General features: G+C 37.9%; 1 protein-coding gene across 1 annotated transcript; it reads right to left on the bottom strand.

The window, feature by feature from the left end:
* Window positions 1-83: 83 nt before the first annotated feature.
* On the bottom strand, window positions 84-27,532 carry LOC128025313 (src kinase-associated phosphoprotein 1). Its single transcript, XM_052611548.1, has 13 exons — window positions 27,279-27,532; window positions 26,389-26,494; window positions 25,687-25,712; window positions 25,343-25,459; window positions 12,776-12,856; window positions 12,619-12,702; window positions 12,398-12,522; window positions 12,212-12,275; window positions 10,367-10,624; window positions 8,561-8,605; window positions 8,374-8,480; window positions 970-1,063; window positions 84-639 (listed from the first exon to the last, which is right to left on the bottom strand). The coding sequence occupies exons 1-12, from the start codon at window positions 27,316-27,318 to the stop codon at window positions 971-973; spliced, it is 1,146 nt and encodes a 381-aa protein (XP_052467508.1). The 5' UTR covers window positions 27,319-27,532; the 3' UTR covers window positions 84-639; window position 970.
* Window positions 27,533-27,812: the final 280 nt, after the last annotated feature.

Here is a 27,812-nt window from a genome sequence, read left to right as displayed (position 1 = left end):
TTATCTATATTATAGAAGTAATTTGATTTGCAGCTCCTATATGAATACAAGTAATTAAATCTTACAGAGAAAGTATACTTAAGTCCAAAGTGCCAAGGTTTTTTATTTGAATTAAACTAGTATGACAGGTTATTTCCATGGAGTAATATCTGCTGAAATGGTTAGTTGAATTCTGAACTAAGCAATTTTCAAATAGAAATGCAGTTAAGAAGAAAACCTTTCAACACACTAAAGAATAACTCATGATGGTTTGTCGCAGTAATGGTCTTAATTGTATATTAAAAAGGGTAATTGTTTTCTGTGCTGCTGAAATAGAACAGCTTTTAAGTGATGATGAATGAGAAGTTCTTACACTTATGTACACCATTTGAATAAATGTGGTTTATGTTTGAACAAATCAGAAAACCATGAAATGTAGATCTAGACAAACCTCTTAGTGTACACTAATCATGAAATATATAAAAAGTCTTATATACAAATCAATTTGGTCTCAGATAGGGTTATGGTTCTATAAATGGACTAAAATGCATTTTTTACTTGAATTCACATTCTAATCTAATCATTGACCGGTTTTCAAACCATGACAGGTGTTAAAGTGTTATAATGCTGAACATTCTGTGATCTTCGCAAAAAGCCAACCTAGAAAAGAAAGCAAAAATATTGAACACCAGTTTGAAGAATGTACCATAAATGTGTACTAAATGCATAAAAATGTGTGAATCTAAAATAATGCTGCCATATAACTTTGTAGTTGCAATGATTTCCAGCAGGTGTCAGCATGGAGTGTCTGGATTTAATGCTGATGCAATTTTGAAAACTTCAGAAACTTTAAAACGGCAGTGAAGTTCGTTGATGGATACAATATGACAATTACACAATTTCTCACTCTCAGTTTAAGTTGTGTTTTTTTGTTCTCGTTTAGGCCATACGCCAAGTAATCATGCAGAATGATTCTGTGAATGCAAGTACCTCATAGAATATAAGCAGGATGTAAAAACTCCTTGGGGACTATGCCAATAGCACCATCCAGCTCTCCAACCCACCATCCATGAATGTTATATTCCTAGTTTAGACAGAAATAAAGACACTTGTGTGAGGATTTTGTCAATGGTCAGAAGACAGCAGTGTACAATTATTTCTCAACTGATTTAGTTCAAAGGTAATACATAGAGTGAATTTCATTGTATTAGATACAAAATATAAAATCTATTCATCAGCAAACTAATTATAATAGACAAACTTTTCTTAGCCATTTTTGCACATTTATTTTCTCCAAATATGTTCAATCTATATACACGCGCAGTCTTGTATCACAAAAACATTGAGCTGAAGAAGTTGTGCATTTGTGTAATGAGGGCATTCATCTGCAGAATCATAGAAAATGAAATGCTGTGGCGAGAGATGTGTTTACTTGGCTCATCAGGGCTTTAAAACTGAACATAAAAACAAAGTATCATGATGTTTATAATACAACCAAAATTTCATGCACCTGCATTCAGCCATTCAAATGCAAATGTGAATGTTCATTTAAATCCTGAAACACAATTTTACTGATTTCTGTGGTAATTAAAGAAGTGTGTGGTTAATCTGTTAGACGTTAACTACAGATACTGACATAAGTTAGGGGACTAATGTTTAGATAACACTTGTTATTGGATGCACAAATGATAATATCAGGGTGCTGCAAAAGTATAACAACATGTTAGGCCTTGAGGGAAGCAGAATAAACCTTTATTTATTCTTTTCTTGAAGCTCTTTGTTTTTCCACCATAACATTCTCTTGATTCACTCCTCTCCAAATTCAAATAACTTTAAGAGCTATTCCAGGCCAAAGCTCTTCAGAGTAAGAGTGGAAAGAGAGCCCTAGATCTGGCTTTTAATGAATGAAGACAGATTCAGGTGGACAGGGGTTTATAAATGAGGAGATTAAAGAATGTGATGCACTGATAGTGAAAGACTGGAGTGTTTTAAGAGCTTTAGTATTCTAGCAGCACACACTGTACATTTAGACATGATGAGCGTGTCATCCATCCGCTGCCTGCTGAGGAGAGTAGGAACTAATTACCTTCCCCTCTTTAAGCACACCCACAGTGCTGAGAGCCTAATGTAGTCCTCAGCCCATGCAGATGAGCCGCTCTAATGATGCTATATGGAATAAAATCCATCTGGACGGTGATCTGAATGCCGCTGTGGCATCAGCGCCTCGATAGCAGTACATCCAAGAAATTGAGCTTTTTGTCTGAGACTCATGCAGCTATGCAGATGGGGATTGTTGGAGGTGTAGATTGATGTTCTCATGTGACAGTTCGGTAAACAAGAAGTTAATATTGAATAACTTACATTTTACACCCAATATTGCCAGAAGGGTCCATTCATACAGAGAGCGTTTCGCATTTTAGTGCACAGCTTTTCCATTATTTTACTATGCAATGATGCACTAGACTAGACTAAATCATGTCTTTTCCATTGTCTTGTTCATGTCACAGTGTTCTAAAAATGTGGCACTCAAGTTGAATGTATCTTTGTTTTGAACAAATTGGTTGCATAAATTATTATGTGATTTGTTCATGAAGAGCGTCCGTGTCCAAAATCACCCTCTATTCCCTGATGCAATGCAATATTTGAAGGATCAGACGTTTGTAGTGGTGTTCACAAATTATCATGTGCACTCATTCATTCCCATAATGCACCTTAGTAATGTGTGCACAATAAATGTACACTGAACAGGTAGCCACTATATTAGTGGAGTAAAATAAGAAATAATTAATTAGGGTGAAAGGGTGATTTGGCATGCAGCCAGTCACTTATGTTATTCCTAAATGAATCAGTGATTTGAACAAATCAGTTGAGGAAATGATTCAGTGACTCAATCCTAAAGTAAGTCACACAGTTTTGTTCCAGAATGACTCAGTGGCTGTGTCTGAAGCCGCATACTCTCAGGAGTAGGTACTTATTTTAAATAAGCTAAGTAATTACTTCATGACCGTAAAAAAAAAAAAAATCGACAATCGACACTGAAAAATCGACAGTGTTGACCGTGTTGTTAAAACAGTAAAAGTACCCTTCTGAATTTTATTACCAATCTTAAAATTGCAATCAGTGTCGAAGACTGGAACACATGGCTGTATAATACTCCTCAAATCACAGGTGCGTCCAGGGCTGATCAAGCCATTTTGAACAAGCTGCACCTCCACCCATCCAACACGCCTCCTCCGCCCAGCCTTCCTCGCCCCCATCCTCCCCAAACATGGTATAAATGTGGGTTCAAACAGAGTACACACACAGTACAAGAAAGAGAGTCAATACATTCCATTGCAGCCCGTCCCATTTCGATGACTCGTGTCGTTTTCATTGCTGCCTCATTTTTCCTGCCTCCCAGTACTAGCAAACTGCTTTTAGGCGATGCATCTGTCAGCTAGAGGCATTTGGGAGACATCCAATCTGCGCCTGACCGTAGAAAGGGTTGTTATAGAGATTTACCCGAAAGAACTGTGTAGGACGGGGATAATGGGTGGCTTTTCGGGAAGCTTCTCTGTAACAGGACAGGGTCAGGTACATCTCAGTTTGTGTCTAGGTCTGGTGGGCAGCTGCTGTGAAAGTGAAGTGCATCGCTGCGATGGCGCTGACCTCCACATGACCTTCCTCCGAGGAAGGCGGAGTTGGCACAGGGAGCTATCGGGAGTGTGTGTTGCCATGACAACACCTGCAGTGTGCCACTGATATCATTTATTTCTCACTCAGGGGGGCGACTGGCAATGGTATTCAGATGGGCCTATTGCTCTCCAGCGACCAGGGGACAGATTGACAGCTAATGATGCCTTAAAAAAGGAGTGGCTTAACTTGAACAATATCATGACAGGATCGAAAGTGACTCATATCTATAATAGCAACAGAATACCAATCAACCTTTTCTTCCTCTCCCCTCTATAAATTTCCCTCTAAGAGGACACTTTGCATCCATGCCTCCTTCCTCAATCGCGTTTTAATCATTTTCCTTATTTGCAAACTCTCCCTCGGTTCCCCGTGTGCATTCATTTTTTTTCCAGTTACGAGTAGAAACGCACACACACCATGGAGGCAGTAGACATGGTAATCAGAATGAGACATGAGGCCTCTGCCCCTGGCCACCAGCTGACTGAGGTAGGCCTTGGGAGTGATGGAGCGCAGGAAGTCTCTCATTGCCCCGCCGCTGAACCCGGCACTCGGGTGCTACAACCCCCTCCTCCACTTTTCCTCTCCTTCTTCTCTTTCCTTAACTCACATCGTAAAGCATCGGCTCCATACGCTCAGTGCTGCACAGGGACTCGCTCATCCAGCCATCTTAAAAGACAAACACCAATACATCACGTTGTTTGCTAGTCCTAAACAGCGGACACGGCAGGTGGCGAACAGGTATTGATCTGCTGCTCGAGCAAAGACAGCCGTCGTCCAATTTATCTCAATCAGTGCATTTCATTTGCATGTCATTTTCATCGTAGCAAGCCATTAAGAACTGGTCAAATTAATATCGGTTTGGCATAGTCAAATAAACCGGAGCGGAAACAGCACATGCCTTATTTAATCCCAAACCCTGGGCGTTCGAAGGTGTGACATCGAGTAAAAATGTGGATGACCAAATAATCTGCCATTGTAAAAGTACACTTGGGGATTACGGATGGCACTTAAACGTAATAGGCATTTAAAGTGGATTGTGTATGCTGCTGAGAGCCTGTAATGATGGCTGTTTATGTGGCCTGCCATTTATAACAATTATGCAGAGTGTGAGGGGGGCGGCCGCTGTGTAGTTCTGGACTATTGGTTTAGTCTGAATAATGACCTACTGTAGTTGACCGGGAGATGACCGTTGCCTTCTGCATGACCCCAGAACCCCAGACTCACCCCCTGATGCCTCTGCTGGTAAATAGAAAGCTCAATATGTCCATACAGCGCCTCTGTGCCTCTATTGCCACAAAGAAGGCAGGTCCTTAGATGAGTGTGTGTGAATGAGTTTAAAAGGAGTGTCTATTTCCACTGGACTTTCCTTTTCTTTTATACCACTTTTTCCTTTTCTTTAGGCATTTTGTAGGAGGCTGACTCCATGGGTGGGAGGCCAACTGGAGCAGTCATCCGTCTGAAGTCACAATCACCCAGTTTTGTCTGTGAGAACTGCACATTCATATGCAAATTCACACAAACTAGCCTATATAAAAACTATACATAAATATAAATAACATATTTAAAATATTAAATTTAAAAAAATCAGAATATATAAATATAATGCGACATGAGCCAGATTTTCAACACAGACCATCAAGTATTTGTTTTAAAAAACCACTAGCTTGAAAAAAACTTCCAATCTTTAATCAGAAGGTGGCAGTAGTGTCCACAGCCATACTGATGGAGCATCTGGATGTTAAAAGTAGGTTGGATCTTGTCTAGACTTAACAGCCCCTGATGGTGAGAGTTTAAAGCACATGCTGTAGGAAAGCCAAGATGAACTGAAAGAAAGGGATATATCAGTGGGCTTGCATGTTAAATGGGACCTGGAGAAGTTTGCCTCCATCTTCAGTGCAATAAATCTCTTTGCTTCTCATTCCAGGATTTTAAGGGGATTCCAGTGGGAATTCTGGCATGTGTTGGGCCTGACCTTTGGGAGTCATGTACTTTGAATTTAAGCACATAAATTAAGGGTTTGGAATGCAAAAGGATGGCATGGTTGAAGAAGAAAAAAAAAAGAATATTTCAGAAAAAAACTCTCCATGGGGCCCTTAAACTACACACACACACACACACACACACACACACACACAAAACTATAATGCAAAAAAAGAGTCACAAAAATAAAAGAAAAATTAAAATACAAATAGGTAGCGCACATGCATTGTGATAAGTGATTGGAGCAGTAAGAAAAACAGGGCTGTCCTAGTGCCCTGATTCTTCAGCCTTGCCCTGAGGATTGAGCAGGCCGTACAAAACTGCCAGATGGATGTTAGCCTTCGCCACTATTTTATGTTCAAGTGTTTTTAACTAAGGAACCATGTGGCATGAGAATGGAAACAATTGTAGGGGAGGCTGATCTGAAGGAAACAGCCAGCCATAATGCAACTATTATGATTGCTCATTAAATAAATCTAAATTAATTAAAAATAAATAAAATTTAAAAAATAAAAAAAGATTATTATTTTTTTTAATTGTACTGAAATTCAGTGTTGGGTTTCGATGAATAACAATGCAGTGTAGTTCAGAAGTTAAAGGGATAGTTTACACCCTCATGTTTGTTCCAAACCAGTAAGGACTCTTCTATCCATGCAATGATAGAAAGTAAGGTAAATAAATAAATACAAATCCATTGTACTTTCATTGAATGGACATAAAAAAAACTACAAAAAAAAATTGTTTTAGAATGACATGAGGGTGAATTTTTTTTATTTTTTTTGTGGTGAACAACCCCTTTAAATGTATTTTCCATTTTCCATCTGAGCATTACCAAAATACTCTAATAATAACCACTAATGATTTCAGTGCATGTGTTCACACTATAAAATGCTCCCACATATTATAGATACGTAGTGATTAGTGTAGATGAGCCGAATAGCTGTTTATTCACTGTAAGTGGTGGATCAATAAAGACTGATGAAAGAGCTTTTTTAATCTGTACGCTCTGCTTACACCAATGCTGTGACAGCGCTGTCGACCTCTTTGATTTGTGACTTCACAGCGGTCAATCATAGCGCTGCCTCAAAAACCTGTTGCTAAGCGGAACTGATTTAGCACTTTCCATGTCTTTATCACCTTGTAATTACGCTCGGTGTTGACACAAATATACTTGGGCTCCCCTCCACACCTCTGTGCGGCAGAATTTATGCACTCACGTTTTATGACCACTGCTTTATTAAAGAGGTCGCTAGAGTTAGGCTTGAGTTCTAGTCAACGGCCTATATTTCATTCAGTAAGGTCAACGTTCAAGGGAAGCATCTGTAAAACAAGTGGGGCAGCCCCACATTGTCTGAAATTATTCTGAGGATGCATCCGAAGAGGTATAAGAGATTTGAACGATACAAGTGCAGCCATTTCGAAAATACTAATAGAGGGATTATAAGAGCTGATAAATACTTGACTGAATATAATAACAGCATGACGACAAAATCAGAGACATGCTCCAGCTATCTGAAATGGTTAGAAGAATCATCGTTTACACAAATTAGAAATATAGCATGAGATTAAAATAAATGACCCATGCACAAAAACTAAAATTCTTTCTACATTTACTCACCTTCATGTTCCAAACCTGTATGAGCATATTTCTTCTGTTGAACACAAAAGAAGATATTTTGAAGAATGTCGGTAACCAAACGGAATGCCATAATATGGAAAATAAATACTATGGAAGTCAATGGCTACCAGGAATTGTTTGGTTGCCAACATTCTTCAAAATATTTTCTTTTGTGTTCAGCAGAAATATCAATTCATAATGTAGAACAAACACACAAAACACTAAGATATAAATATATTTTTGTGTGTGTTACAAAGAAGAAAAAGGTCATACAGGTTTGGAACAACGACAACAGCGTTTTCATTTTGGACGAACTATCTCTGAGCTCAGTTAAAGGCTAAATCAAAACACATTGATTCTTTCAGTGGTGTATATTAAACAACTACACTATTTGTTCCTGCTAACATCCCATTTGTAGGACACAAAAAATATATGGATTAAAGCGAATACACCAAATAAAGTGGTTTGCTTGGCTCATCACTCAATTTTCAAAGACACAACTACAGCAATGAATCAACAGCATATTACTGAAAATGTCCCACTGTGAACACAGTATTGCAGTGGTCTACAGACCACAGATGTAAAAGGAGTTTCCTATTATGTCTTTATGACATGCTACAGGTTTAATCTGTTGCCTGCAATTCTCTTGGATATCTGTAAGAAAGGTCATTTTAAATTAATCTGCTTTGTTGCAAAGCTGATGTGTTGCTGATGCTATTCATTTCGTAAATTGTGTGATTGAAATAGAATAATCGACAGAAAAGAGCAGTACTAGAAACAGAAGCCACAAATCGTGATTCATTATATTTTGGCTGAGGCCTTCTTTTTATAATGCTGCAATAAGAATGTACTGACTGATTGAAAAGACCATCCCAGCTTTGTCATTTAGAATACAGTAAATGAATAGCTGCTAAGAGAAAGTCAGTGAGTATTGACCGATATGACTCATCTTATGGCCAGCTGCGTATTATTCATCATTAGTGAGGAGACGGATAGAGCGAGATAAGAAAAAAAGAACATCAAAATACATGCAGAGTGCTTCAACTAACAAATCAGTGTGTGTGTGTGTGTGTGTGTGTGTGTGTGTGTTTATTTGAGAGATTGAGAGAACAAACACAGACCTTGCTGAGGATGTAGATGAGATCTCCTCTCTGGAAGGCCAACTCATCAGGTCTATCAGCTTCGCAGTCCCACAAGCCTTGGTAATAATTTGCATAATCTGAAGACCCTTTATTTAAAACACAAATATAACCATATATTTTTTGTCAACTTATAGAATCTCTCTATCAACGCACACAATCTACTTACCAGGCTTTTCATCCCACTCTTCAGCATTGTCAGTATCTTCATCCTCTGAAAAATACAGAGGGTCAAAGGTTATAGAAATACAGATCAAGTACTACTGCTAAGCTTTAGATATCCATTAATCTTTTGGCACCAGTCTACTGAAGCTAATAATGCTTCATCTTCCTTGCAGATCCAACTTCTGGAACAACTTTGTGTACCTCTGAACTCTCATAAGTATATTAAACAATATCTGCAGTGCTGGCAGAACAGCTAGCTCCTGTTTGATTTATAGGGGAGGTGCCAGGCCGGGTTAGATGGCTAGTGTGTTTCAGGCAGACAGACATTGATTCTGGGCGTGGCACCTCTAGGTCTATGAGGTGACAGTGATAGCCCAGCTTTCTGTCTCCCACATCCATCCTCACGCTGTCAGCCTGCCGATAAAACCACCGTCCAGCAACCCTATACTTCCCACAGCACAAGCTTGCCCTGAGCTTCCAGGAACAGCATGAGGAAAAAAACCTGTAAAGCTAAAGTAGCCTTTTAACATGTGCGCAAGTGCAAAATATACATCTAAAAAGTATTGGAATCTGTTGCACAAGTTTTAATAAAAAAAAAAAAATGAGAGCTCAAAATTAGCAATTTCAAAGTGTAAACTGATATGCGCATTCTGAATCTTAAACATTTACCAGTTAAAATCTAATTTTCTGATTAATTTCCAGGATAGTGCTGAAGCATTAATGAGGAATACAGATATATATATATATATATATATATATATATATATATATATATATATATATATATATACACACACACACACACATCCATTCAAAAGTTTGTGGTCATAATAATTTTGAAAGAAGTCTCTTATGCTCACCAAGGATGCATTCATTTGATAAAAAATATAGTAAAACTGTAGTATTGTGAAAAATGATAACAATTTATAATAACTGTTTTCTATTTTAAAATATTATAAAATATAATTCATTCCTGTGAAGGCAAAGCTACATTTTCAGCAGCCATTACTTTAGTCTTTAGTGTCACATGATCCTTCAGAAATCATTCTAATATGCTAATTTGGTGGTGAGGAAATATTTCTTCTTATTATTAACGTTTATATTTTTGTGAAAACCATGATATATCTTTTCAGGATTCTTTGATGAAAAGAAAGTCTAAAAGCACAATTATATATAAATGTCTTTACAGTCATTTTCAAAAAATGTAATGCATCCTTGGTGAATACAAGTATTCTTTTTTTTTTAATCTTACTGACCACAAACCTATGAACGGTTGCATACACAATTGCATATAAATTATTTTTTTAATAGATTAGTTAATATATAAGGCAATGACATAAAAGACCTGCTCAGCATTTTTCCAAACTGAAAATCGGAGAGCATAAGAAAATGAGAGAGAGAAGAATGAAGGGCGGAAAAGTGAGAGAGGTGGTCACTCGATCCGCCATATGTGGCCAGCTCAGCTGCACAGCACACATGGCAAAGTAAGGTGAAAATGACAGCACCCAGAGTGATGTATTTCTCCTCAGAGATCTCATTAGGTCCTCTGAGGGTCCTGCTATCACATTGGGTGACCAGATCTTGATGTATCTGCTATTATTGATGGTGTTCAACATTGTAGGGCTGATGGTTACAACCTCAGTAACTTTGCTCCAAAATCCCATCAAAAACTGATGTCAGTGTTTTAAGATAGTGACCAGGGTGAACACATTCACAGTTGTGTAAGTTTAGCTATCAGGATAATCCTATATTTAACTCTGTTGTGTTTTAAGGACCAATCAAGGAGATACATTGTTTTGTTTTTCTGTACCTGGAAGCACTTCATAAATGTCCTCTTCGTCCTCTTCATCCTCGTCTTCATCTTCCTGAGTCCCTGCTTGGTCTTTCCATTCCTTGCTGCTGTTTTGGGAGGTTTGTCCCAGACTCGGGTTTGGAACTGGAGCAGATGCTGGCCCAGGACGTGGGGGTGGTGGTGTGGTAGCTCGTTCAATGTCATCATATGTCTCTTCCTCTTCTTCTGCCTCCTCTTCCTCATCATCGTCAAAGGGAATTAAGTTAGAGCTCAGATCTTTGAGAGATACCATAAAACAAACATTAACACCTAAATAAAGAAAATGACAGCACACAAATGATATGCATTCCTTGTGCATGCAAACATACTTGGCAGTAAATCTCATTCTGATTATGATATGTTACAATCTTCATGATGTGATCCCAAGTCTGAGACCACTAGCGAAAATGGTTCTATTGTAACCAAAAGTTCAGTAAAAACAGTAAAATTGTGAAATAGTATTAGAAGTTAAACACAGATTGCACGTCTGATGGCAGATGGAGTATTCTGATGACTACTTTTCATATCTTTTATGGACCTTGACACTGTTATATACTTGGCAGTCTATGAGACAGTTTCAAGCCTCCAGGGTTTCATCCAAAATATCTTAAATTCTGTTCTGAAGATGAACGCAGCTTTTACGGATTTGGAACGGATTTTTAAAATAACTGTTTTCAATTTAATATATTTTAAAATGTCATTTAATCCTTTGATGGCAAAGCTGAATTTTCCTCCAGTGTCACATGTCACTTTCCAGATATTGGAGAGAAGCCATAAAAGCAAACATTAACACCTAATAATGAAAACGACAGCAAACAAATAGCAGATCTACACTTTGTGGGTTCCCAAAAGTCTGAGACCACTAGTGCCTATTTTGCAATTTTCTAATTTAATGCTTTTTATTACAAAATTACATTATCAGCATAATTTAATTTGAGTGAAAAAATTAATTAATAAAATCATTTTCATAGCCTTTTCTTCCTGGTTTGTCACAATTGTCACAAGAATCCAATTGCTACACATTTGCACTGATGATAATGGGATCCAGCATGATTTGAGAATACTCAATGTAACAAATTTGCTTCGTCAGTAAATGGTTCATAAAGAGTTAAACTTTTAAAAAAAAATCAAAAATCATTCAAATATCGATCTGTTTCAGTGTGTTCCAACATTTTTGGTCCTTGTTGTAGCTTTGAAAAGTTTATTAAGAAAATAATAATAGTAAAGTAACACTGTACAGAAATCTGGAGAAAAAATAAAGTGCTAATACTAAATGACGCTTGTGCCATTTGGCTGTATGGACATGTGCAAAGGGGGGTGGGGAGGGAGAAAACTATCTCAGGAGTGTCCATTACTTCCCGCAAATCAGAGGGCCGCACTGAGCCCACTTTAGAGTGGCGAGGGTGCCTCAGATCTGTCTCAGATGAAGTGAGGGCCTGATTGCAGGTGACTGAGCTCTGTAACACAGGCTATCATATCCTCACTGCCTCAATGCCAAGCAGGACCAGATCGATGCCCCTAAAGGATGACCGAGCAAATCCCAATCAATTTCCTGTAAAGAGCGCTGTGCTACAGGGAAGAGGAGGCAGCCTGAAGCACGTTGGACTCAGAAGCTCAGTGACGTGGTGCATGAGGAGGTCTAGAGCCTATCTTATTGGCTGAGCAAGAAAGAAAGTTATTGATATGCCTTTTTTTGTTTTGTTTTTTATCAAAACTGCCCTTTTCACCTTAAGATTATCATCATGGTGCTTGGATCAAGTCAGATGCATTAAGCATTATATATGTTATGTATTATAATAAAAATGTATTTCATATCTTACATACCTTTAAGAACAAAATTGATCTGGTCCACCCATTCCCTGGCCTCACGGGGACTGCTGGCAGTAAACTGCAAAGAGAAACTAGCATCGTTGATTTGGAGGCTATTCTCATTCTTCATTGTAATGCCAGCAAGATGACTGAACACAGCTACAGAAATGAGCAATGTGAGTGTGTTTGTGTGTCTTGAACCTGGTAAGAACGTCTTCCAGGAGCAGTCATCTCGAAGCATGAATTCTTCTTGGAGTCCTTGCGTAAGCTGGGCACGAGCTCTGCACTGTAGCCGTTGATATAAAATGAGCCCTTCTGCTGCTTGTCTGAATTTAGAAGAAAAAAATCCAAGTTTCTCAATATCTCTGTCTTTGAAGTTCATGAACAGACTTGTATCATTTCTTAAACGCGACGGGACTCACCTTTCTCACTCCCGAAGTAATAAAATATTGTGTTGTTCAGAACACACCATCGCTTTTGCCATTCTATGCTGAAGAAACTGTGATCTGAAAAAAGAAGAAGATTTGAAATGCTTGTGGATATTGTGACTTTTAATGCTATGACTTTAAATATTCCTACCACGTCTTTTCTTCTCGAGGTGGCCTTGCTTTAGAATGTTACTCAGGTCCTGTGGAGCCACCAATGGGATCTCTTCAAAAACTGTATATCAGAAATCAAGGGAAAAAATGAGATATAATGTGGTATTGTAACACTTCAGAAATCTACAATAAGTAACACGTTTACTCTAACATAGAATAGAACAGTTATGCTTTCTGTCGTTTACACAATTAAAATAATAAATGTATAAATAAAAACATACTACCATTCAAAAAATTGTGTTCAGTAAGATAATTTTCTACTTTCAACAGACTTATTTGGACTTATGCTCACCCAGGCTGAATTATTTGAAAAATATAGTGCAAACAGTGCTTTTGTAAAATATTGTTATAATTATATAAAATATTGTATTGTTTTCTGTTTTAATATATTTGAGAATGTTATTTATTCCTGTGATGGCATGGCAGAGTTTTCAGTGCCTGAACTGCATTTAATAGAAAAGTGATTTTTATCTTATTTGTTTTTAAACAGTTTAAGTATATATATGTGTGTGTGTGTGTGTGTGTGTGTGTGTGTGTGTGTGTGTGTGTGTGTGTGTGTATTATATACAAAGGTGTACCCTTGAGCTTTTGCACCCCTAAAATTAACATTTTTACCTGTCATTGGGTGGTATAACCTCTAGGTTTAGTGAAGAGGGGGCCCACCCATAAAAAAATTGTCCCAGGCCCCTGATGGCACTGCTAATAAGATGACAACTGTAATAAGAATATATAAAAATATGGTGCAGGGCTTGCCGCATTTTAATCTGCACCCACGCGGCTATTTTTAGCATGTTTTCTAGGGCACATGAGAGTGGCAGCGCAGGCGAACAATTTGTTGCAAACAAGGAATCGAGAAACAAATCCTCACCCTCGCGATCCAGCAACTTCAAACCTCAAGAGCTAAAAGAGAGCTTAGGCGACAGGTGGGCCTCTGGGCACGCTACCAGACTTATTTAAAACCCATTTAGACACCAGCAGATGATCCCTTCCCTGCACACTGATGTTGATCTCTGTGGTATCTCTTCTCTTTGAGTTAAGACAGCAATTCAATTGCAAAAAACAGACAGTGTAATGCAGTCAACTGTGCAGTCATCTTAAGAGCACTGTCTTAAACCTGTCATTGGAGAAAAGAACAATGATAAACACACCTGTGATGTGAGCGGTGGATATAACAGCTTGGAGAGTCTAATACCTCTATAAATAAGACGCAGCTCATCAAACACACCCAGCCTGTGTGACATCACCACCGAGCTCTGTAGTCCGCCATGTAATGTCTCTAGTTTATCAGACAGATGACCATCTCGCAGAGGAACCCTTTGACCCTCACACACATTCACAAACACACATGAGCCTTTTCCTTACACATGGTCAGATCTACGCCATCATAAATACAACTGAGCTACACACTGTTTGTCAAGGGTAAGTTGATGTATCATCGGAAAAAAACCGGAGGCCTCAGTCCAGCCACTTTTCTGTTCATTTTTCTTTTTGTGCGCTTTCGTCCAGACACCTTTTACTCCTCTCATCCATCCACACCCCCACCCCTCTGTTCATTTATCTAAAAGGTCAAGCCCCAGTAATAGTTCAGAAGAAACAGAATAAACAGAAGAAATGTGAGAATGCTGTACAATTAACCGTCTCTCTAATCTTCACACACCTACTGACAGCCTTCTTCCTCGGGGCCTTGCTGTCTGACCCCACGGTGCGGTCAGTGTCTTAAGCAATGGCAAAATGAATGGTGAATTTGTGTTCAGTCATTCTTCACCACCTACGGCCTGCCTTTCTGAGGAAACCAAACAGTGGGTGTTTCTGGCCAGTCACTATATTCGTGAATCTTCCACAGGGTAGCAGTGTAACCAAACATTTCACCTACAGAAATGGCATGCTTTTCTATTCTGAACTGTCTCCAAGGAAACGCAAGATTCTGATTGGCCGAACAAACGCAACATTTAACTTCAGCCATTTCCTTCAAACCAATCAGAGCTTGATATATTTAAAGCCACAGAGGACAAAAAGCTGCCAAAAAGGCAAGGAAAAAAAAAAAATCAAGAGACCGAACTCTATTATATTTCTGCCTGTTTCTAACATTGTCAGTTCTCTTAGATTCTACATGTTTTTAAAAGCTTGCAAATTTGAAACAATCATAACCAAAATAATTAACCTCTGTATGACTATTAAAGTGACATTAAAAATGCACGTAGCACCGTTCTTGATGATTTTCATTTCGCCTATAAATTGCATTTTTAATTATTCAGAGCAGTGAGGTTTCTTAACTCTCAGCCCTTGCATTCTCCCTCCTTAATTAGCATAAAGCCAATCATTTCCTTTTAAACGTGTTGTGGATGTTTATGAATATTTCAGTGTGTTACATCACCATCGTTCTCAGAGGCTTTGTGCTGTTAGGCCTTTTCCAAGTTCATTTATTTGGTTTTCTCATGCTGTTCGTTACCGACATCAATTATCATGAAGTATTCAAAGGGGGGGGGGAAATGGAGCATCAAAATGTATCAAAAGCAAAGCATACGTCAGACTACTTGTATACTTAGTTTCCGCTAAGCAAACGTCCAATTCCAAGCTTGATTTCTCTCAGTAACTCGTGACAAGAGGCACACAAAAACAAGAAGATGTGGGGAGAGGAGAAAGGGAGCGACACAAAGCTAATGACTTTCCTCCAGGCGCTCTCCGCGGCTGCTTAGACGCTTTGTGGTGATGCATGGCATGGCCTCTGCGATGTGGCAGGACGAGATTGGTGAAGTGAGGCACTGAGCGTGCCACGCAGAGGAACGTTCATCAGTGCCACAGCAGCAGGAAAGCGGGGACTGATGCCACGAGTGGAGCTCGGCGGGATACAGGAGAACCAAGACATGGCTGGCCCAGCCTCCCTCCCTCTCCTTCTGCAACATGGAGGTAGGCACAGCTCCAGGTCACACTACTCCTATCACTCCACAGCACACTGCCTGCCACCACCAACGGGCTGCTGTTTACTCCTCCGGACTCATTCTTCAGAGAACACTTTTGTAACAATGACATCCAAAAAATTAGACGGCGAGAGCTGCAAGTCTCAAATGAGTAGCGAACAAACAACCTCACATTCTATTTAATTAATTATTGTTAATCATAATCTCATATCAGATAATAAAGCTGGGCTCTGTGCGCATTTAATATCCTCACCAACATGCACAATACTGCACTCACAGGTGATGTTATGAGCACAGCAGGTGATCCAGCAGCTATAAAAATCTGATTGATGCTGTAATGATCCAGTGAAGTTAATGTAAAACACCATTAAATAGCATCACAGTTGAGTGGCTATGAGTCAATGACAGGGAACAGTCAGCAGTGACAGATGCAAAGGTCTGTCAACTACATAAATGAGGTGAAATGTATGTATGTATATATATTTATTTTAAAAAAATTGTTTGTTTTCTTACATTTCTTGAAATTACAAATGTCAGATAACCAAAATGTTCCATTAAATATAGTGTTTTTGTAAGTCGCTCTTTTTTCTATTTATGGCATTTTAATTATTTAAATGCACATAACAGATCAAATAATTAAATATCTAGGGAAGATTGCATGACTGCATTACAGGTGTACCTTGACATTACCACATGTGACCCTGCGACACAATGCATTGATTTACAGTAGATTCACAAAAGTCAAGACCACTAACATTTTTACACTATTGGCTAAATGAGTCAATTAAAAATTACTAACCAATCATGTGATCACTGAAGCATTCTTGTTATAATGAACCACGTTTTACAAATAGGGATACACTGAATTGTCAATACAGATAAGCGGATAACTATTTTCATATTATGGCTGATATCTGTCAACTGGCTAATTTTAAAATTGCATACTAACTTGACGAAATAAATAAAAAACACATACACTAAAAACAGTATGAAAATGAATATTTATTTTGATGATATTTAAGAGTTCTATTAAGTTATTAGCATGTGCTTTAAATATATACATACACAACATTGATAAATGAAAAAAAAATTTAAGCAATACATCACAAAAAATGATGATGGCTGCATATACAGTATATAAACAGTGCAAGAAATCTGCATCAGATCGATGCCCAATCCATGTTATCCAGTTACGCGCCGTGTGCACGGGACGCACAGGTCTGCGGCTGACCTCGGCATGAACCTCAGAGTTGAGGTGAAACAGAAGGCACGAGGGTCCCTGGGGGGCTGATGGGAGAGGCAGGGGAGGAATACTGATCAGGGAGAGATGGAGAGACCGGAATTGCTATGCTCTCCTGTACAGCACTTGATTAGAAAAAAAGGAGCACTCTGAGCATCCTTAACCCTTCTGTACAGCACACCAATACACAAACTGCACACAGAGAACAACACATTTTTCCTCATTAAAAGCAAAGGCAGTGGCTTCTGTGCAATGCATGCGCATAGCAACATCAGGAGGGTGAGAAAAAAAGAAGGAAAGGCATCAGGGAGCGGGAGCAAAAGACTGAGAGAGAAAGAGAGAGAGAGAGATCCCTAGGTGAATGGCTCAATTGAACATCACCTCTCTAAATTGTCCTTAACAAGAACTGATTCGATTTGAATGAAAAGGATCGGTTATTCACAACATGAGACCTGAAATCATGCAGCCCCTGAACAGTTTTGCAGTATTACTTATTATTTACAAGATTCCAGGGTGGACCTTTAGCCAGCCTCTGTTTAAAGGCGCAATTGTGGGCTTCACACATGATGTGGGAAACCATTTAGCATGCTTTAGTGCCACAACATTGTTTCTTTACTGGCGAGCTGCACCATACGAGAGGAAAATTTATAGTCTGGCAATGAGCAGAGAAAGCAAAGGGGGTCCTCCGCTGAGAGACCGGAGCTCTATAAATTTTACCCCCATATATTATGACATCCATTCAAAAGTTTAACTGCAAATACTATAATCCTGAGATGGCAGAGAGGTGGACTGGGGTGCGACAGCCAGAGGAGATATGACTCGCAAGCAGTGTCATCATCACACACGGCTGCAAAGAAAAATGAGTTCGGCGAGACGTGGAAATATACTTAAAATAGGGGAGATGAGGCATGAGAAAGATTGGATTCCTGTGCTCTTAGTTATAGCCAATTCACAAAGAAATATTAACTAACTAGGATATAACAATTAAAAGTTTGTGTTTATTTCAACAAGCTATAAATAATAGAAGGTACTAATATATATAAATAATTAATGCTACAAAAATTAAAAATATATAAAAGGATGTTTTTTTGTTGTTGTTGTTGTTGTTGTTATTTAACTAAAAATGACTGGATATACAGATCTTCATCTAATACCTAAATATCTAAAACACAGATTTAAAATTTTAAATAAACTACTTACACAGCACTGTGGTAATAAATGTTTTGGAGTGTATAATTCAGGCAAGCAATTGTTATTTATTTAATTATTTTTCAATATAGCATTGCATTGTTGCTGCTGTTTCTATTAGCCATTCAGTATCATTTTGGATCCATTTACAAGACACTCTGTCACAAGCAAATGTTTTCAATGTGGGAAGAAATTGAGACTTCCTATAAGAGAAGAAAAAAGGGCTGAGACAGGGAGTGTTGTATTTCGGAATGAATTGTAAAAACATCAGTTTAACCAAAAAGAAGGGAACTTCAGTGCTAAATTATATGCCCAGCACCCTCCTGAGGTGACAGTGCAAGTTGTACGTCTGTATAAATATAAAGGATTAACAGGACAGAAAAAGAGGTAAGGAAGAATAATTTCTTACAACTCGAATGATTAATTGATGCTAAATAACAAAACCGGTATCATACCAGCAGTTGCTTCATTTAAAATATAACATCACACACAGCTTTTTGTCTATATGTTTAAAGAACAGGCCTTTATATATAAATACCATGCTAAGAATGGTTTGTAACACTTTCTGTTTTGCATTGTCTTTTTTTTTTATTCCATTTATTCTACATTTGTTTCCAATTAAATATGTTAAATACAATCTTTATATTATCTGTGTAGCATAAAAATAATACAATAAAATACAAATCCATATTTTCTTGTACTTGATATTAATGTTAAATTGAAATATTTTATAGCCTAATACTTCTTGGTCTCCCTATTGCAGCTATCGATTTAATTCATTTGAAATAAATGAGTGCAGATGATCATTTCGACGTTAAACATAAAATCAAAATTCATAAAGTCTGTAGCTATAGAATAGCCTAGCCTACTATTGGACAATTCCGCAGTTTTGCGTCTCTTATCTGTTTGCTCGTTAGGTTTTCTTTGAACAGTTTTGATACAAGAGTGATGAAATATGCCAGCGGACACGTGTCGACTGTCTGTGACGGCAAATCTAGATGCATGATATCGAGCATCGATCACATGAGGAATGCAGAACGGTCGTAAAGTTTGACATGTTTGTTAACGCTCACATTCATGTGTCCCACACAGGTATTTATGACCGTCTGATAAACTCCAGAAAACTGCTTTTGTGGGTCTGGTTTATTTTACTGGGAATGAGTGAGTGAAAATCACCTGATTTCGCTTTTCAGAAAAAAAAAAACATTGGATATTAGCCTAGCGATAGTATAAAAGTGTAGTTTAATATTTCTAAAACGTAAATATTAGCAGAATTTGCTTTAGTTTCAGGAAAATGGCAAAAGATAAAAAGCCCACCAGGTGGCGCGTGTTGAATAAAAGTGAATGGTGTTCTCTGAAGAAATCTGAACTTCGTCAACACTTCGACTGTTCTAAGATAATTCAGACTATATTAAGGATGATGAACGTAAAAACAGAATCCAACAGAAGATGACAACAAATAAAAAAATAATAATAATAACTGAACGACATCCTAGTAAAAATAACCCTAGGTAGCCTAACAACATTTGTCTATGTTTCTCACAAATGTTAATATTTAGTGTGTGTTTAGGCTTGTAGGATACACCTCGATTTTTCAGGTTTTAACAAATGCCTAGTTGTATTTATTTCTGGTAGGTCTATAACTATAGTAGACAATTTCACATTAACGATTTTTAATTTAACCATTCATTCTACCATAAACAATCAATAAACCTAATTGATTTAAGATCGTGTATATTCAATTCTACTTAACACCGGGAATATTTCGACCTGTGCAAAAATCAGACATTGCAAAATAGCCTATTATTTATTTATTTATTTTACAGTAAGCTATATGTAAATCGAATTAAATAGACTAATACATTGATAAATACATATAACGTAAAGGCCCATATTATTCTTAATTAAAGGCTATTACACATAAATTGAGAACTTAGGTAATAGCTACATAATAAAAATCCATCAGTGGCGTTATTTATTGCATTCCTTATAACCTAATTATTGTTCTGTTAAACAACTTTTGTTTCCACATAATCGGATAATAAAAATAAACAAATAGCCTACATTTACTATACCTTTTCCGAATGTTATATTTTTAGGCCTACGTGACTTTCGGATTCTCTTATTTTTGAGAAATTAGTAGAGTTAAATAAATAAGCTGGTTCATTGGGTATAGGTCCGTATACATAGCTATCAGAATAATATTCAATAACCAAAACTAACAATTCACATTCGAAAAACGTTCTAAATACATGTATAATAATTTGCATATAATATTGTCTTTGTGGAGCAGCACGCGCAGTCTTGCCTGTGCAGCCGCACGTGAAGACCCGCGCGTCCTTAAGTAAATAAAAAGAAAGTTCAAAGGCTTTTAAACCGTTAAATGGAACTACAAGAGCCAACAGTTACACGTCTGTAATCTTAATCCAGCCATATATGAGCAATGTTCTCTTTATAAAAATAAAACTAATGCTTTATTTTAAATAATTAATTATAAACACAACACAAATCTGAAGACAAATTTCCATCTTATGCTGCTCTATAAAATTTAGGAGAGCAGGATAAGTTAACTTGAAGTGTTTTTATTGGCTCAAGATGCTTATGGACTGCCGCCAAGCATTGTTGTAACAAAATTCACTTCATGGAAAAATCCAAATCTTGTGATAACATCAAGAGGATTTTTTTGTTGTACATTGGAATCTGTCATATCATGGCCCTGATGGTCATCATGAAAATGATTTGGTTTAATGGATACCAATGGTTGTGTTTTATCACACACACACACTGCAGTAATGTGCATGACCAGAAATCTCCCAAAATTAAATATAGCCTCTCACTCTTGAAGGTCCTTACTCAAATTCAGAAACAAGTGGGGGGGGGGCACTTTTATGATTATTACATGTTTCAACACTCAATTTAAAACATATGGTAAATTATGCAATTAGCATAATATTTTCAATTTTTTACAGATAAATGATACATGCACAGGCTGACAAATCATAGGGTAGAAAGACATTTCATGGAAAAATAGTTCGTCTGGTCAGTTTAAAGATGTAAAAACATTCCAAATGCTGCTGTAGAACAGACCTCAAAGAGTCAGAAACCTCAAATGGATTATGTCAGTAAATATAAAGACAAAAAAAAGTTCTTAACCAACTAATGTTCATTTCTAGCAGAAAAAACACATCTTTGCCCTTGCAAAACACAAGCATTTGTACATATTAGAAATGCAAAAAACTGGTTGCCAAGAGCAAATCTATATTTATCTAAAACTAAAAAAAGACACATAGAAGACATCTGAAGAGCACTCCTTCCCTGTGAGTGTACAGGGGAACACACCTACACACGCTTTCATTTGTTTCCTAATGAAAGCATCAGGCCACCTGGGCCTTGCATCGAAACTTCATCAATCTCCAGAAATGGAATCCAGTGGAGAGAAAAATCAAATTCTCATTTGCAAGATGGGTAAGGGAGAGAGGAGAGAGAGAAAGAGAGAGAGAGAGAGAGAGCTGGAGGTACCTGGGAAGACTAACCTCTAGCTGAACCCACAGCATTGAATCGTTTTGCCATTTGTCTGTGATACTGACAGGTTGCAAAGAAGATTAGACACTCAAGGTTGTGACTTCCTATTCTGCTTATTTCATCCCTTGCAAATCATGAAAAACTTCCTCTCCTCACCCACGCTAACTTTTACTAGACCGAGACATATTATTTCGAACACAGAAGCAATATTTTCCTTACCAATGAAAGAAAATGCATGATAAATATAGTGATGCTCTGTTTACTCATCATGGCACAATGAATAGACTGACAATGATATGACATTAACAGTTGAAAATCTCTTCCGAATGATTGGTATACTGGGCAGGAGGCAAAGTGAGAGAGTGTTTGGGTGAAACAGTGAAAATACAAATGAGCAAGAGATGGAGCGAGAGCAAATATCAGCATTTTCTGCAGCATCGTAGCCTTCTGAGACTGAAGTGAACTTTTGAACCCTTATGGAAGAAGCAGCGATGCAATGAGGATGCTCGGGTCTAATACGTGTCAATTTCAATTAATGAATGCAAAGGGAAACAGAAGATGGGAAAACGACAGTGCAGAGGAAAGATGGTGTCATCTTTGCCAAATCATTTAAGGTGCCTTATGAAGTCTTCCAATGCTGTATCCTTTACTCTTTCTAACTGCACAAAACCGCATCAGAATATGAATCGTGGTTGGAGGAAATTCATGGATGATTACTAGTAGAATGGATGGAAGCTGCTGATCCACACCCTGTTCGAGCCAGTGAAACTTTATTTGAACTGTGCTGTTGCTATGGCAGCTGAGGTCAATAATGTAGACTCAGTTGCCCTAGACAGAGTTCAGACAGGTCATGAAATGACCAGAATAAGACCCAGGGGTCAAAAGTTTACTGTAGGGAGGAAGAAGCACTCACAGTAAATGTATGAAGTTAAGAGGCTACGTGGATGAGTACCAGCTGACAACGACTCAGACACTAAGGTCAAGTAAGGTGTTTATGATCACATGACTTCACCTCGACCTCGGTGTGGCCACATGCCACTGCATTTTGATAAATATGACAAGATGTGAACTAGTGTGAAATCCTTGACAGTAACCGTGATGGGGACGAAAATGAGATTTGCATGTTAGGCTGGTCACTTTAGGTTGCTAGACTAAGGGCTGCTTAATTGCCAAGCTAAAGTGTCTTTTTCATCGATGCAAGCTCTTTTTGGACTCTCCAGAGATTCATTACAACAATCAATTTCCTAACCAACACAACCATTCATTTAGAGGCTTCTAAGATCTTGAGGAAGAAATCAAATTTACATCTTGATGATCTAATTTGCGATAAAGAGACAACTTATCTCTGAATCTTTGGCCTTTCTGATTGGCTTCTCCAGCTTTGCCTGTAGAGCTGTGGTGGGGTAAGATAACAGGACCGAGAGGGGCTTTTGTTTCTGAACATAAATCAAGTCAGTGCACACAAAGAGCCCAGAGCATGTGCAGCCTTTGATAGGACATGCACTGATACTAGCCTCTTAAACACACACAAACTCCTGTCAGACTGACAAACCATACACCTTTTCTGCTCTATTTGTTATTACTGACATGATTGGTGGGTTGGAGTCTTGTGTGCAATATTTGTATCATTTTAGCAATCATCCCAAGCAAACATCTACTCAGCCCATTCTAAGAGATACGAATGTTTTTTGTTTAGTTTAGTTTTTTTTTTTTTTACAACTTTTGCATTTCCTAAACTTGACCTGGCAAAATATCCACCCCACTGTGAGGCTCCCCCTGCCCTGGGCTTCCCATCCTCAGCTGCAGGGCTGCTGTCATCCAGACGAGGCTGCAGGCACGGTGGGGTCAACCGTGTGGTCTGCGGGTGAAACTCAGTTCACATTACCATACAGACAGGGGCCCTGACAATAGAGCACCCATCTGTTCCTGTCAGCTATAACAAATCTAGTGTCAAACCTCCCTCTGGAGACAGGGAAGCAGCACTGGCTAAATGAAATAACACTAGCTCCTCCCATCGACAAGTCAATGGCTGCCTCATCCTCCAGTCATGTTCGAGCACAAGCAGACACAGTCAATTTCCCTTCCTCACACAGGCGAGCATGTGACAACACAGAGCGAGTAACGGTGCAAGCACTGAATGCCTGAACTATATTTACCCTCCACTACAAAAGGGAAAATTTCAAAATGTCAGCATGCATGGACAACAGCTCATTCATATCACATATGCATTTTGTTTTTCATTCACTCAGGCTAAGCAAAAAAAGGGCTCTCAGCACGGAGCGTCCTTATTGAATAAAAGGCAAATGTGAAAACAAACTAAATCCGAATTGCTTGAATAGGTGCACATTTGAATGTTAATCTTCATGATTACATTCCTCTCTCTAATTTCATGTGCTCCGAAATGCTCTCCCGCTCAAATTCCAAATGTCCTCTCATAGGGTTTGATGCGAGATTCCCAAATGGTGAACTAAACATGAACCCTGAACTGCACTTGCCCGCACTGGTCATTATCTTTATTGAAAGAGCGACACGATGCGAATCTTCCTCGAGTTACTCCTCTTTGACTTATATGCCTTTTGCGGCAAAGAAGCGAATCAAAGGAGCACATCCAGGTTTGACCCCTTTTGTTGCTAAATTACAAACAACATATAAAAAAAATGGAACAATGGAGAATATGGAGTATCGGGGTGGTGAGACGTTTCGTGTCAATGAACAAGAAGGAGTATTTGAGATAAAAACAATAATTTATGGTTTTCACAAATGGCAGTTGTGTAGACATTTGTTTTTTCTTCAATCTGGAATACTGTCAAAAGAAAGAAAATAGTTGTGATGAATTAATTAAAAATAATGAATTAAAAATCGAGCAAAAAAAAAGAGAGAGGTTTACAGTATCATCTCTGAGCTGGTCGCTACAAATCAATGCTATTGACTTGAATGCCCCTTAATTATTTTATTTGAGCTCTTTTCTGCAAAGCTGCAGGCTTTTGAGTGATAAAGAAGAGAAAATGGATAAAACGCCCCTCAGGTACAGGGTTGGGTTTCAAGACCAGCTGGTTACAGAGGAGCCGGGGATGATCAGTCACAGATCTGCCCCGAAGCAACAGCAAACTGCCCACATTAGTAAGATAAACAATCAACATGCACAAAATACAGATTTTGACGAGCCATTTTCAATATGCAGTACATCCTGTTGTTCTCTCGCTTTAAACTTTTTATTTTGTTCCAGTGTATTTCAAATTGTTGTAGGCTATACACATGTAAATATATTTGCTGTCAGAAGAACAAGAAATCTAACATTTCGAACACCATTGTTAAACACAGGCAGACATGCCATGGCTTAACCCTGCAAGAACCTCAGCAGCACACATGCCCTAACATCCCCCTCGCCTGCCACTAGAGGGAGTGCTTCATCTCTTTTGTATGGAGGGTAAAGACCACCCTCCCATTCCCCCTCCACACGCTCCTCAATGCCAGCAGCAGGGTTGTGGGAATCCACTAGAGGGTGATCTGTTACCAAACACCTCCACTGGGGTATTTCATCACTACCAGTGAAACCCCCACAACAAGAAATGTGCTAAAGATGCTTAAGACTAGTTTCCTGTCTCTTCCTATCACAGCTTACATGCATTAGACATACGAGTAAACACACTCATCTGCACAAAGAGTGGCTTGAACTCACGTTCAGAAGCACCTTCCTCCTGGTAGTCAGAGGCCACTGACATGTCATCCGAGGGGGCAGAGCGTCCCAGACTGGAGCTGCGGTTGTCATCTGAACTATCTTCAAGATTTGATTCAACTAGGACAAAAAAAATGTAAACAAAAAGGCAAGAACTTTATAAAAGTAGAAACTTTGTAGAGTTCATTCGAAAGACATACATAAAATGAAAATGCTGTGGGAGGAAACTCGAATCATTTTTGTAAAACCAACTTTTTTCTAAAGAACCATTGTTCCGGGAAAGACAGAATCGAAATGGAAATCTCTGTGGGCAATTAATTAGAATCATGAAGCAGCTGTTCACTTACATCTGTGGGGGAATTCTTGTGGGTATCTGCAAAAAAAGAGGATTTAAAAATGCTTTTAGAGAAGAACATTTTGTAATGGATAAAATATCTTTCTAACCAAATGAACTTTGCAATGTTTAAATAAATAAAAAAAGGATTACTGTAAAATGCTTATAATCAGATATACAGTTATATCTGTAAAAAAAATAGTTTCTATTCTTCCACCGTCTTTCTTATTCATAGATTAACATTTCTGATCTGCAATGAAAGTAGTACTAGAATCGAAGAGGCGTTAGATTGATAGCAGCTTGAGTATATGTAAACACATACATCTGTGAAGCAGTGCACTGCAGTGTTTGCAAATGATGCAATGACAGCTAAGTATTCATGTAACCCAGTGCTGAAAAAAAGGATGCTTTTTCTCTTTGCAAACACCTTGTTTCAGCACAGCAAACCACAAAACCACTCCAGCGGGCTAGCGCTGTAATTGTACCCCTTGCTCCTGAAAAGACAACAACAGAAGAACTGTGCAATTTGCTTCCTGTCTGTTTAACTGTTGTGTTTTATTTGTAGCTCAACTGGGAGCACCGATTCTCGAGCTGCAAATTTGCTCCAATAAATTTACTTTTTGTGGTATTCAGTGTGTAGTACAAACAAGGAGAAAAAAGTATGTGTCAGCTCTAATAGTTGCACATGAATAAATCATACTGTGACATTCCTCACCTCTTTTGGATGATATGAAAATTTCGTAGGAGTATTTCCCTGGCCTCTTGAGCAGGATTACTGAGATTCTCATCATGAAGTATCTCAAAAACAAACAGCTCACAGTCTGAAAAAAAACAAGAGTAAAAAAGAAAACATCCTCAGTAATGTTACATTAGTCTGTTTTATAAAAAACAAACATGAGCAAACAATAATGAAAAAAATGCCATTGTAAACTGTTTTTCTCCAGAACTAACATAGTGAATGTGTAAAAACTTTTATGTTGTATTTTAACATGTGGAAAGAGACAAATCTGATTGTTAACTCATGTGGAATTGCTACTCAATAAAGCACAGATGTTTTGAAATATGCAAAGAATTGTTCTATTTAAGCAAGCTCCATAGAAGCCAGAATGTGCAAATGACAAGAGTCATTTCGTCTGTGTGTCAACAGAGATAACATCTCATGATGGCATCACTCATGAAGCACCATTTTGTACAAAACATTTTAGGCTACTCAAGGGTAAACACAGCAAAGCAAAATAATTAAAAGATAAAATAAAACTAATTAAATCATAGTCTGTAGTCAAGGTTAAAGAGCGTAAACCACTTATAAGTTTACAATGATTTAGAAAACTAACTCTTTGAAAGTGCATCAACTGCAGACACTCCAAATTCTTCCAGAAAGAAAAATAAAAGTTTTTTGAATTCTCATTAAAAGTAATTTAGCATGTAATTAAAGAACTTTAAGTCATAAGTTAACACATTTTTTAAATGTAAAAAGTTACCTTAATAAAAACAAAATAACCAACTACAATCATTCAAAAAAAGGCAGGCCCTACATAATATAGCCTATTTTATACATACTGAAAGAGCACAAAAATCAATCAATAATGAAACAGTGGAGAATACCTTTTAATAGCTGTCTGATGTCATCAATGACCGTCCCCATCTCTCTAAGACTCCAACAGAAATAAAGGCTAGTAAAATATGCTGATGTCAACGATTAAAGGTCAAAGAAATTATGCATGAACTTGTTGGTCACTTGTCATCCCACAGCATGAATGCAAAGTGTGAAATAAAAACGGAATCGAAAGATATTCACACACACTTGAACACCGGGTCGCGGAGGGAAGAAGAGGAAGTGCGAAGCACATTGTTGTGAAAATGAAACGAGCCTAAAGAGATGTAGGCGAACTACTTTGTGATACAATGACACGAAGCTTAAATTAAAGTCGAAATAATTAAAAAAAAAAAAAATATATATATATATATATATATATATATATATATATATATATATATATATATATATATATATATATATATATATATATATATATTAGATTACTAGCCTAGCTACTGAGTGTGCCTTTGCCAACATATTAAAAATTTTACACCACCCACCACCAAGTTAAAATACTATGAAGTACACAGTTTTCAATC

This window comes from Carassius gibelio, chromosome A12 (assembly GCF_023724105.1).
Source record: "Carassius gibelio isolate Cgi1373 ecotype wild population from Czech Republic chromosome A12, carGib1.2-hapl.c, whole genome shotgun sequence".
Lineage (NCBI taxonomy): Eukaryota > Metazoa > Chordata > Actinopteri > Cypriniformes > Cyprinidae > Carassius > Carassius gibelio.
This window is presented reverse-complemented; position numbering and strand designations above follow the sequence as displayed.